The 13332-nt window shown below is 36.1% G+C and overlaps 1 protein-coding gene across 1 annotated transcript in view; it reads right to left on the bottom strand.

Annotated features, from left to right (window-relative positions):
• Positions 1-13332, bottom strand: part of STARD6 (StAR-related lipid transfer (START) domain containing 6) — a 31633-nt gene that overhangs the window by 5916 nt on the left and 12385 nt on the right. The window contains exons 3-4 of the mRNA XM_011950996.1: positions 6683-6809; positions 1418-1535 (exon numbers count right to left, since the gene is read on the bottom strand). Of these exons, the coding sequence (XP_011806386.1) occupies positions 1418-1535; positions 6683-6809 (245 nt within the window). The remainder of the gene's footprint in view (positions 1-1417; positions 1536-6682; positions 6810-13332) is intronic.

Here is a 13332-nt window from a genome sequence, read left to right as displayed (position 1 = left end):
ATCTCCTGACCTCGTGATCCGCCCGTCTCGGCCTCCCAAAGTGCTGGGATTACAGGCTTGAGCCACCGCGCCCGGCAGGTATGGGTCTTTTATGAAGCATATGGTGTGGTAGTTAGCACTTATTTTGGAAAATCAGAAAGAACTGAGTTTTAATTCTGGGTTACCTGCTTATTAGCTATGTAACTTAATTTCTTAACTGCTGAATTTCCATGAACTTCAGTTTCCTCACTAGTGAGATAATGCAAGCAAAATATTTAGCTTATAGCAAGGTACAGGGTAGGATAAAAAAAAGAAATGTTAAGAAAACTGTGAGTACTGATCGAAAATTCATTCAATGGAAACTTTTAAAGCAAATTCAATAGTGATTTGTGCACCACGTGGTTGATTACCTCTAGTTGTTGATTTTAATCTCTACTTCTTTTTTAGCTTCCCTCTGATCACTAATAATTATATAGAAATGGTCTGCTTTCAAAATGTGGAAAATAACAGATGTATGATTTGTTTAGACAGATTATTTTATGTTGTAGGCCATGAATACATTATATGTGCCCTCATTTCAAAAATGAGACAACTAAACATATATGAACATTATGAACATCAGCCCTTAGTGGTATGGTGAAGAAAGAGCTAACTGGGTTTGAATGAGTGCTACGACGCAGTCTGGACTCTGAAAAGTAGAGTACTAAAGACATCTCGAAGGAACTGAAATCTTGCTAGGAAATAATAGTTAACAAAATGTAATTGTCCTTGGTCCCAAGTAGGAATAGTGAAATTAATTCAAATTATAGAGAAAAACGGGCTCTATGTCACTGTGCTACCAAAGTTCCTTCACCATGAGTTATCTTAAGTTATCTGAGTCCATAGATCCTCATGGTATGGAATGGTATGTTTTGATCAATAATGCAAGTTAGAAAATTACACATTTGCATTTTACAGAGTGACACATTTGGAAGTGGGGATAGGGATATATCAAAACCTGCAGTTTCTAAAAGAAATAAAAGCACATTTATGTAAAGAGCCATCTAGTGGAAATTTCTTTAACAGTTTTATCAGTTACTGGATATGCTCATTATAAGCAATTCAAATATAAAATTATATCTAACAATTAATTTTGTTTCTTCGTATTTTAAAAAGGTATACTTGAAGTTTTAGGCTACAAGTATCTATCTATATTCACTGCTACATGATATATGCTACAAAAGTCTAAGAGATGTTGTAAACATTGACCATTATGTAAATGGCACGTTCGGAGTGTCACTAGGCATATCTACATGATATGTGTACTTGTTGATCCCACTGAGTAAACTTAAAAAGGAAATAATTATAAATATAATTTATTTGAAGCTGTGAATAAAGGGAAAACATTCATTAATGGTTCATAGTAATTCCAAGATATGGGCAAAATGCTTCAACTTACAACTGATAATGTTCATATTTCCTTCATAGCGCTTGATGTACACTAAGTCGATAAAGTCTCGAGGGGAAATGGAGCCCATGGCAAAACTTTGTGTAATGGTATGACATATGAATGTGTCCTGCAACAAATCAAACCATAAAGAAAACAACCATTATTTAATATCTATTCTCTGCATTGTTTCCCTCCCAAATTTTATTGCATATGATTGACCTCCATTTGGAAAAAGCAGGGCTTTGAAATTTTAAGACCTCATCACCAAATCAGCTTGGATTTTGAGTGTTAAAGGAGCATTAAAACTAGGAGTCTAGAAAATTCAAGAAGCAATCTTGAGATCATCTACTGTTTCCATTTTTAGATGGAGAAATTGAAGCCTAACAGATTAAATCACATTCACAAACTAGAGATAAGTAAAGAAATAGAACCCAGGTTTCCTGATTCCCCATATAGCACTATTTCTGCTACTCCACATAGGTTAAGTAATATATTCTGAAAAATACATTGATGTAGCACCCTGTGGTGTAAGGTCTAAAATTAAAGACAAATGTTGGTCTTGAATGGCCTAACTACACATTCCTTTCCCTCTTCATTCCTGCAGATAAGATCCCCTAGCCAAACAATCCTCCTTCTCAATAGGACCAGCACGGTTACTATTTATCCCTGTTTAGTGGTCTCAGTTCCCTGCTGGCCAATGGAATCATTCAAACAAGACAATCACATTCTTCTGCAGGAACTGGGGCTCACCCTACCCTGTTGACACAAAGGCTGCCTCCCACAGCCCCTAGGTGTTCACTCTGTTCCCATGTTGCCCTGTGTTGCATAGTTTGTTCTCCCTTCTTGGTCTGTGATCAATGATTAATAAACTTCAGTCTACCTCACTTGTCCATTGGTGGGTATTGTGTGTTTGACCATCCCCATAACCCTAGAGTGGGACTCTCTCCCTCACCAATAGGTTGAAGAAGAGGCAGTTAAGACACATCCTTGAACAGGCATGGTGGCACATGCCTGTAATTCCAGCTACTTGGGAGGCTTAGGTAGGATGATCGCTTGAGCCCAGGAGTTTGAGGCTAGAGTGAGTTTGATCACAACACTGCACACTAGCCTGGGCAACAGAGTGAGACCCTATCTCTAAAAAGAATAATAATTATAAAAATAAATCAGTAAATAAAACATACTCCTGGAGATGAATACTATAAATCTTTACAGAAAGGGAAAATAATTCTAATTTAGAATTAGGAGACCAGGTACAAGTCCTGGTTCTACCACATATTGGCTGCATTATCCTTGAGTAAGTCACAAAATCTCTCTGAATTTGTTTTTAGGTTTTTGGATGTCATGTCTAGTATTCTTTCTATTATACCATATGACTTGAAACAACAATAGAAATATCTGAAGTGCTAATCGAACTGTATGATTAGTATTATAAAATGAAGAATGAAATAGTTAAATTTTTGGATTTTCATTTGTGATGCCCAGTGGTTCTCAAATTGAATGTTCAAATCCCAAGAAGATCATGGACATGTGTTTTTTGTGGATAGGCACTTCCTCTCTACAAAATAAAACTGATGTACAAGATGAAGATCAAGGACTTTCTGCAAGATGAAACAGATTTACCTTCATGGGCTTTTCTACAACTCTTCTCTCCTAGATTTTAAGATGAGTTTAATAAAAGTAGGTAAAATTATGGAGTTCTAAATAAATGATAATTTGATGGCAGATATGTGGGACACTTATTTATTTACTTATTTTTGTTTGATAAATGAAATACAGGTTGGAGACTTAAAGAACTAAAGGCCTAGTGATCTGAAATTTTAACAAATGCAATCATTTGTGAAAATCATAAAAGTTAGTTTTATTTCATCATTCACATTTCTCATCTCTTTTAAATAAAGCTACTATTAGCCAAAAATCTAGGACTCATTTTTAAAAACAGCTTGAGTATAATATACATACATGAATTCACCTATTTTAAATATATAGTTCAATTAATTTCCCAAAGGAAATTTATTTGTGCAATTTCACCACAATCCAGTTGTAGAAGACTTATCTGATTCCTCTCTCCCTGCATCAGTAAGCCCTATTGACTCTATCTCTGTATCTTTGGGTTTCCTGACTTACCTCCCTCTCCATATTTACAACCCTAGCACAAGCCACCATGATGTCTCATTTAGATTACTCTCATAGCCTCATAACTGTTTTTACTGATTTCATTCTTACCCCCTTGTAATCCATGCTTCTTTCAGCAGCTGTCTCTTAAAAGTATAAATCAAATCAGTCACTTCCCTGCTTAAAACACACCAATGGCTTCCCACTGAATGTATAGCAAAACTTCTCCCCCAACCTTTGATACTTTAGCAGAATCTGATCCCAGCCTAACCTCTCACCTCTTAACCACTCTTCTTGCTTTTTGTGGTCAAACCCCACAGATCTTGTTAATCTCCTGATTAAACACTGCCAAACTCTTTCCACCTCAAGGCCTCTGTATTTGCTTTGCCCTGTGTCTGCTACTCTCTTCCAGATCTTTGCATGTCTATCTCCCCAACCTCCATTTTGTTACCCAGGTTTCTAATGTCTCTCACTCAGAGAGGCCTTTCCCAATTCGCTAGCTATAAATTAACTTCTCCTGGTTATTGCCTATACTTATCCTTCATAACACTTATTCTTACCAATCCTAGCCTTCATTATCCGATAAGTTTTAAAAAATTATTTGTTTATTATGTCTCTTCTGATGAGAATATAAGTTTTGTGAAAGCAGGGACAATTTCTGTCTTCTTCCCTTATGTGTCCCTAGTGAACTGAAACAGTATGGAGTTCACAATAGCTGCCCAAAAAGTATTTGTGAAATGTGAAGTATTTGTGAAGTGAATTAATTAGTCAAAAGAACATAAACATCAGTCTGGGAGAGTTTGGAACAAAGTCAGGATTCCCCCAGAAACAGGTTTCCTAAGACAGAGAAAACACAAACAACTGGAATGGACATATTACTGGAAGAGAGGAGAATCATCACTCCATCCCTCCAGTTGGTTACTTATTTATATATTTGTTTTTGAGATGAGGTTTTGTTCTTGTTGCCCAAGTTGGAGTGTGATGGTATGATCTTGGCTCACTGCAATCTCCGCCTCCTGGGTTCAAGCGATTCTTCTGCCTCAGCCTCCCAAATAGCTGGGGTCATAGGCACATGTCACCACGCCTGGCTAATTTTTTGTATTTTTAGTAGCATCAGGGTCACCATGTTAGCTAGGCTGGTCTCAAACCGCTGACCTCAGGTGACCCACCCGCCTCTGCCTCCCAAAGTTCTGGGATTACAGGTGTTAGCCACTGCGCTCAGTCCCAGGTGGTTATTTTTACAATGGTCTAATAAATAAATGAGATATCTATAGTGTGCTGGACCAAAGTTTGGAATCGCTTACCCCACTTCTTCATCCTTGTTTCTACTTGTGATATGATTTGAATTTGTGTCCATGTTGAATTGGAGGATCAGCCTGGTGGGAGGTGATTGGATCATGGGGAAGACTTCCCAATTGCTGTTCTCATGAGTGAGTGAGTTCTCATGAGATCTGATGGTTTAAAAGTGTGTGGTACCTCCCCCTTAGTTCCCTCTCTCTCCTGTTCTGCCATGGTAACAGAAGAATTACCTGTTACCTCATGCCAAGGTGTTCCCCTTCACCTTCTGCCATGATTGTAAATTTCCTGAGGCCTCCCAGTCATGCTTCCTGTGAAGCCTATAGAACTGTGGGTCAGCCGGGCGCGGTGGCTCATGCCTGTACTCCCAGCACTTCGGGAGGCCGAGGCGGGTGGATCACGAGGTCAGGAGATCAAGACCATCCTGGCTAGCATGATTAAACTCCGTCTCTACTAAAAATACACACACACACACACACAAATTAGCCAGGTGTGGTGGCAGGCGCCTGCAGTCCCAGCTACTCGGGAGGCTGAGGCAGGAGAATGGCGTGAACCTGGGAGGTGGAACTTGCAGTGAGACGAGACTGCCCTACTGCACTCCAGCCTGGGCAACTGAGCAAGACTCCGTCTCAGAAAAAAAAAAAAAAAGAACTGAATCAAGTAAACCTTTTCTCTTCATAAATTACCCAGTCTCAGGTAGTTATTTACAGCAGTGTGAAAACAGACTAATGCAACCTCTTTTTGCCATGTATCATTATTCCTGTCATTTCATTCATTTTTTCTCCTCCTGAGCTTTCATTCTGCCCTTACCTCATACTGATCCTTTCTTCAGTCTCTCTAAACCATACTTTCCTCTCACATTCTCTCTTCTGTCAACTTTCTGCTCCAGTTACCTTTATTTTCTCTTTGTTTTTATTCTCTCTCTTTGTATCTATTTAACTGAGATAATGTATTTGAAAGTGTTCCTAAACTTCAACCTTCTATATAATGTTATTTCCTTACTTTATCTTTACTGATGTGGTTTGGTTCTGTGTCCCCAACCAAATCCCACCTTGAATTGTAATCCCCACATGTCAAGGGCAGGACCAGGTGGAGATAATTGGATCATAGGGGTGGTTTCCCTCCTGCTGCTCGGTGAAGAAGGTGCCTGCTTCTCCTTTGCCTTCTGTCATGATTATAAGTTTCCTGAGGCCTCCCCAGCAATGTGGAACTGTGTGTCAATTAAACATATTTCCTTTATAAATTACCCGGTCTTGGGTATTTCTTCATAGCAGTATGAGAACGGACTCATACACCTACTCTTAAACATTATATGCCGTTTGTTCTTTAAGTCCTTATGGTATGTGTCTGCATTGTTCCTGTTCTCATGATAGTGAGTTTTCATGAGGTCTGATGGTTTAAAAATGTGTGGCATCTCCCCCTTTGCTCCCTCTCTCTCCTGCTCTGTCATGGTAAAATGTGCTTACTTTCCCTTCACCTTCTGCCATGATTGTAAGTTTCCTAATATCTAATGTAATATGACTAAAATAAATCTACAGACTTCCCATCAATAAGGCATACTTAACCTTTGTTTTCCATGTAATGGAGGTGAATCCCTGAGTTCTGTTCCCTTATAACAAACGGCGCACATTGCAAGAGAGGTTACCAGTTCAAAATGTAATAATGCATTTGCAAGCAGAATAAAGCTAATTGGAATTAAACTCTTGGAAAGTAGGGAAGTTTTAAAGCTTTTCTAAAGACTTCAAGTCAATTTGAAACTATAAAATACTGTGTCTACATAACATAGTTTTAATAAACTCAACTCACTAAGGTATAAACTAAAAATATATTAATGTTCTAAAAGTCCAGTATTAAACAACAAATTACCGAATCAATCCTGTGTACTATGTCGTATACTTGCAATGATTTATCCCATGTAACTCTCTCTCCAGTTTGGTAGAGGAAATCAGATAGTTTAGCTGCTGATTCTGGAATTATCCCTTCAACACGATATCTACAATTAACAAAATCAAGAAAATCCAAAACTTACAAAGTTTAGTCTAAGCTGAAAATATAATACTTTCAAGGCATAAAGGAAGGCTAATTTAGCAAACAGCAATGAAGAAAACTTGAAGGTACTATCAGCAATTCAATACATTAATATTCAATTGGAACTAGCAAGGTTTATTTAAGTATGCATTGCAATAAATACCTTATTTCAAAATTCATTTTTCTATAAGTAGGCTATTAGTTATTAAGTTTTTGGGAAGTCAAAAGTTACAATGGGATTTTTGCATGGTGGGTTGGCACCCCTAACTCCCACATTGTTCAAGGGTCAACTGTAATGCTTTATTGAAACACAGCCACACTCATTCATTTATGTGTTAACTCTAGGTGCTCTTGAGCTATAATGACAGAGATGAGTAGTTGCAAGAGACCATATGAGTTGCAAAGCCTAAAGTATTTACTCTCTGTCCCTCTACTGAAAAACTTTGCCAACCCCTGATTTAGGGTGTCCACTCAGTGGCTAATCTTTCATTTTCCAGTCACTTTGTAAAAGTAAGAAAAGTACAAATTACAGTTATATTATATGGCTGTAAGGCAGAAATTATTTTTTTGTTCGTGAACAATTAGAAGGTTAATAGCTGCATAAAACTAACAGTAACAAAGAAACAAAGAGGACCAGCCAGAAGTTTAATAGAGAGAAGCAGGGAACATACAGCTAAAGTGACCCACTAAGAGCACACTCATCCCTGGGGTCTGGATGGCTGTGTTTATGCACAGGCTCTGCCTACTCAGCACCAATCAGGGTAAGATGTAATGCAGACTTGTAAGTATTCCCCAAGCCACATTCAGATTGATTAGCAAAGAGCTGATGCCTTACTGACTCAGGGATATAAGTATAGTACAACCTTTGATGCATCACTGATGGGAAAATAATCTATTCTATCCACTGTAAAATAAAATATACTCATAGCTGGGTCTAGAAGACTGTGTATGCTGAAGGCTGCACCCTCTGAGGACAGACTGGTGCAAAACTTCCAAGCTACCAGTCTCTAGCTAAATCCAGAGCAAAACCACAAAACTCCCTGAATTACAAAAGCAGTCTTCAACCTACATACATATTTGACAGTAGAAGGTAAAAATTACCACAAAATGGCTTATGTTGACCAAGGAGTGATCCATGGGAAGCCAAGCTAAAAGATAACTGCAAGTAAAAAAGTCAGCGCAGAGATATCAGAGGCTACAGGCTGTGGGGGAAACAGACTTCACAGAATTAGTCCAGTTAAATCACCAAACAGATAAACAAATGATCAAACTCATAACCACAAACCCAGGATGGGTGGATGGAGTCAGTATCCACAGTTGCTACAATATTTTACCTAAAACGTTGTTTTCAACAAAAAACTGTGAGTCATGCAAAGAAACATGAAAAGTGTGACCTATACTTAGGAAAAACAGCAAGCAGGAGAAACTACATTTTAGGGGGCCTTATCACATAAAGATGTTGGAATTATCATGTAAAAAATTTGGATGGGTGCGGTGGCTCACTCCTGTAATTCCAGCAGTTTGGGAGGTCAAGGCAGGTGGATCATGAAGTCAAGAGATTGAGACCATCCTGGCCAATATGGTGAAACCCTGTCTCTACTAAAAATACAAAAATTAGCTGGGTGTGCTATCATGTGCCTGCAGTCTCAGCTACTTGAGAGGCTGAGGCAGGAGAATCACTTGAACCCGGGAGGCAGAGGTTGCAGTGAGCTGAGATCATGCCACTGCACTCCAGCCTGGTGACAGAGTGAGACTCTGTCTAAAAAAAAAACAAAACAAAACAAAACAAAAAAAAACTCAAAGCAATGATTGTAAACATGTTCAAAGAACTAAGGAAAGCAGGCAAAAAAAAAAAAAAAAAGAGAGAAAAATAAACAGTGCCTCAGAGAAATGTGATATGCCATTAAACACATCAACATACACATTTTGAGAGTACCAGAAGGAAAGAACAGACACTGCACTCCAGCCTGGATAAGAGAGTGAGACCCATCTCTAAAAACAAGAGAGGATAGAGAAAAAGAAAAATATGCAAAAAAAAAAAAATAGAAAAAAAATAATAACTAAAATTTCTACAAATTTGTAGGAAAATACTACATTCAAGAAGTTCATTGAATTCTAAGTAGTACAGGTGGAAAAACATCCACCTCTAGATATATCATAGTCAAAAACCTGAACATGAAAATAAAAATAAAGTCTTGAAAGCAGTTAAAAAAAAAGGCATTACATAGAAGGGAACCCTAATAAGACTGACAGCTGGCATGCCATTAGAAACAATGGAGGTCAGAAGGAAGTAAATGACATTTAAAAATTGAAGAAAAAAAGCTACCAAAAAAGAATTATATATCCAGCCAAGTTATCTTTCAAAAATAAAGGTTAAAAAAAGACATTCTGAGATAAAGAAAAACTGAGAGAATTTATTGGTAGTAGTCCTGCCTTACAAAAAATACTAAAGGGAAGTTCTTCAGGTGAAAGGAAGAGACACAAAATAGTAATTCAAATCCTTACAAATAAAGAGTTACAGTAACAATAGTATGTAGCTAATGTTACAAGACAGTATAATTAAATATTTCTTCCCCTTTCTTCTATTAACTGATTAAAGACAATTTCATAAAACAATATCTATAACATTTTATTGGGCTTATAACATATAGATATAATTGACAATAAACACAACAGAGGAGGATGGAAAAAAGCTATATTTGAATAAAAAAATAACAGCCGATAGTAACTCAAATCCATAGAAACAAATGAAGAGAACCAGAAATGGTAAATAAGAAAGAACATATTTCTACAGCTATATTCCTATATAGATGTATTCTTACAGATATATATGTGTATTTAGATGGGTAAGACAGAAATATCTTTAAGGATGTTTGTATTGTCCTATTAACTTCTTTAAAATATAATATATAAAGCAATAATTATAACAATATGGTGTTTGTAACATATGTAGACATAATATGAACAACAAAAAACAGCACAAAATGTTGGGGAAGGGACTGGAACTATATAGAAGTAAAGCTTTTATATCTTAGTGGAATTGTTTGTATACATCTGCAGTAGATTCTGATGAGTTAAAATATATATTGTAGCCCCTAGAGTTATTACTAAGAAAATAACCAAAAAATGTAGTTCAAAAAATTATTAAAGGAATTAAAGATGTTACACTTGACAAAACCTACTTAATACAAAAGAAGATAGTAAAAGAACAGAGGAACAAAATAGTCATGAGACATACAGAAAACAAAATAAATTTTTAAAATACAGGAAAAATGACAGACATAAATACAACCATATAACAATAACATTAGGTATGACTGGATATGACAGACATAAATACAACCACATAACAATAACGTTAGGTGTGATTGGATTAAACAATCCAATCAGAAGGTAGAGATTGTCGACAGTATTTCTTTTAACCCCAAACAAGTTCCAACTATATGCTTGCTGTCTACAAAAGATACTCTTTAAATTCAAAGATACATATAGGTGAATGTAAAAGGTTTTAAAAAGATACACCATGCAAATGGAACCATAGTGAGCTGAGGTGACTTTACTGGTATCAGATGAAGTAGACTTTAAGATAAAAACTATTAGCAGAGATAAAGAGGGATATATTATAATGATAAAAGGGTTAACCGGTTCGGAAGATGTAATAATTATAAATATATATTCATCTAATGATAGAGCCCAAATACATAAAGGGAAAATGGACATATCTCAAGGGAGAAATAGATAATTTCACAATAATAATTAGAGACCTCAATAGGTCATTTTCTTTTTTCTTTGTTGAGATGGAGTCTCCCTCTGTCGCCCAGGCTGGAATGCAGGGGCGCAATTTCGGCTCACTGCAAGCTCCGCCTCCCAGGTTCAGGCCATTCTCCTGCCTCAGCCTCCCAAGTAGCTGGGACTACAGGCACCCACCACCATGCCTGGCTAATTTTTTGTGTTTTTAGTAGAGACGGATTTCACCGTGTTAGCCAGGATGGTCTCGATCTCCTGACCTCATGATCCACCCACCTCGGCCTCCCAAAGTGCTGGGATTACAGGCGTGAGCCACCGTGCCAGGCCCAGGTCATGTTCAATAATGAATGAAACACTCAGAAGAAAATCAGCAAGAATATCGAAGACTTGAACAACACTAGATCTAAGAGACACCTATGGAATACTCCTAAAAATAGCGGAATACACATTCTTCTCAAGTGCATCTGGTACATTCTCCTCAAGTGCATCTGGTACATTCTCCAAGAGAGACCATCATTCAGGCAATGAAACAAGTCTCAAATTCAAGGATTGAAATTTTACACAGTATTTTTTTCCATCACAGTGGAATTAAATTTTAACAACAGAAATTTGGGAAATTCACAAATATGTAGAAATTAAACAAAATATTCTTAAATAACCAATAAGTCAAAGAAGAAAAATTAAGTCAAAGAAAAATTAGAGAATAATTTGAGATAAATAAAAATGAAAACCCAGCATGCCAAAACTTACAGGATGCTGCAAAAGCAGTACTTAGGGGGAAAATTTATAGTTGTAAATGTCTATCTTTTTTAAAAAAAGAAGTTCTGAAATCAATAACCTAGCCTTTAATTTTAGAAAACTAGAAAAAGAAGAGCAACCTAACCCCAAAGCTAGCAGAAGGCAGAAAATAATAAGGATTACAGTAGGAAGTACTGAAATTGAGAATAGAAAAATAAGAAAATCAACAAAAACACAAGTTATGTCTCTGAAAAAGATAAACAGAATTGATAAATGTTTAGCTAGATGGACTAAGCAAAAAAAGAGAATAGACTCAACTAAAATAAAGACTGAAAGTGAGGACTACTGACACTATACAAATAAAAAGGGTTGTAAGAGAATAATGATGTGTCAACAAATTAGATAGCTTAGATGAAAGGGACAACGTCCTAGAAAAGCACAAATTACTGAAACTAATTTAAGGAGCAATAGAACATCTTAATTATCTATAACAACACAGAGATTGAATTAGTAATCCAAATAATCCCCACAAAAAGAGCCCATGCTCAGATGGCTTCACCGGTGAATCTGACCAAACATTTAAAGAAAAATTTTTACGTAAATTCTTCACAAATATTCCAGAAAATAAAAGAGGAGGAAACATTTCCCAAACAAATTTTAGCTTCATATCAAAACCAGATAAAGACATCATAAAAAAAAAAACTATACCCCAGTATCTCTTATGAATATATATGCAAAAACCTTCAAGAAAGTACTAGCCTACCAAATCTAGCAATGTATAAAAAGGATTATAAACCATGACTAGATGGGATTTATCCTAGAATGCAAGGTTGGTTTACCCTATGAATTATCAATTATTATAATACACAATTTTAATAGGCTAAATAACAAAACCACATCATTTCAATCGATATGGAAAAAACATGACAAAATCCAACACCCATTCAGGATAAAGCATTCATAAAATGAGGGGTATAGGGAAATGTCCTCAACTTGATGAAGGGCATCTATGAAAAATCCACTGCTAACATCATACTTAATGGTGAAAAATTAAATACTTTTCTATTAAGATCAGGAATAAGACAAGGATGTCCACTCTTGTCACTGCTATTAAACATTGTCCTGGAGGTACTAACCCAGGCAGTTAGGTTAGGAAAAGAAATAAAAGTTATCCAGATTGGAAAGGAAGAAGTCAAACTCTTCATGACATGATTTTTATATACAGAAAAAACAACAGAATTCACTAAAATAATACAACTAATAAGTCCAGTAATGTTTCAGGATACAAGATCAATATATAAAAATCAATTTTATTTCTATATACTAGGATTAAAAATTTTTTTAAAGTAATTCAGAAAACAATTCCATTTACAATAACATCGAAAAGATTAAAGCCTTGAAATAAACTCAACAAAAGTCACTGAATGGTGTTAGAGTAAAATAAAAAAAAAAAAAGAACAAGTTTAAGATATATACTGAAACTTATGAAACATTTTGAAAGAAGTTAGAGAAGCTCAAAATAAACAGAGAGACATCCTATGTTTAGGTATTGGAAGACTCAATATTTTTAAAATGGCAATAACTCTCCAAATTGAACTACAGAGTCAAAGCATCCTTGTTAAAATCCCAGCTGACTTTTTTCTTGAGATGGAGTCTTGCTCTGTTGCCCAGGCTGGAGTGTATAAAATTCATATAGAAATGCAAGGGAACCAGTATAGCCAAGACAGTCTTGAAAAAGAGAAAAGTTGGAGGACTCACACTTCTTAATTTCAAAACTTACTAAAAGGCTATAGTAATGAAGGTTGTGTGGTATTGACATAAGGATAGACATAGAGATCAATTGAATGTAATTGAGCATCCAAAGGAAACTCCTAACGTATATGGTCAATTGATTTATTATTATTATTATTATTATTATTATTATACTTTAAGTTCTAGGGTACATGTTCATAACGTGCAGGTTTGTTACATATGTATACTTGTGCCATGTTGGTGTGCTGCAC

This window comes from Colobus angolensis, unplaced genomic scaffold (assembly GCF_000951035.1).
Source record: "Colobus angolensis palliatus isolate OR3802 unplaced genomic scaffold, Cang.pa_1.0 Scaffold312, whole genome shotgun sequence".
Taxonomy (NCBI): domain Eukaryota; kingdom Metazoa; phylum Chordata; class Mammalia; order Primates; family Cercopithecidae; genus Colobus; species Colobus angolensis.
Note: the sequence above shows the minus strand (reverse complement) of the source record. Positions and strands in the feature narration are given on the sequence as shown.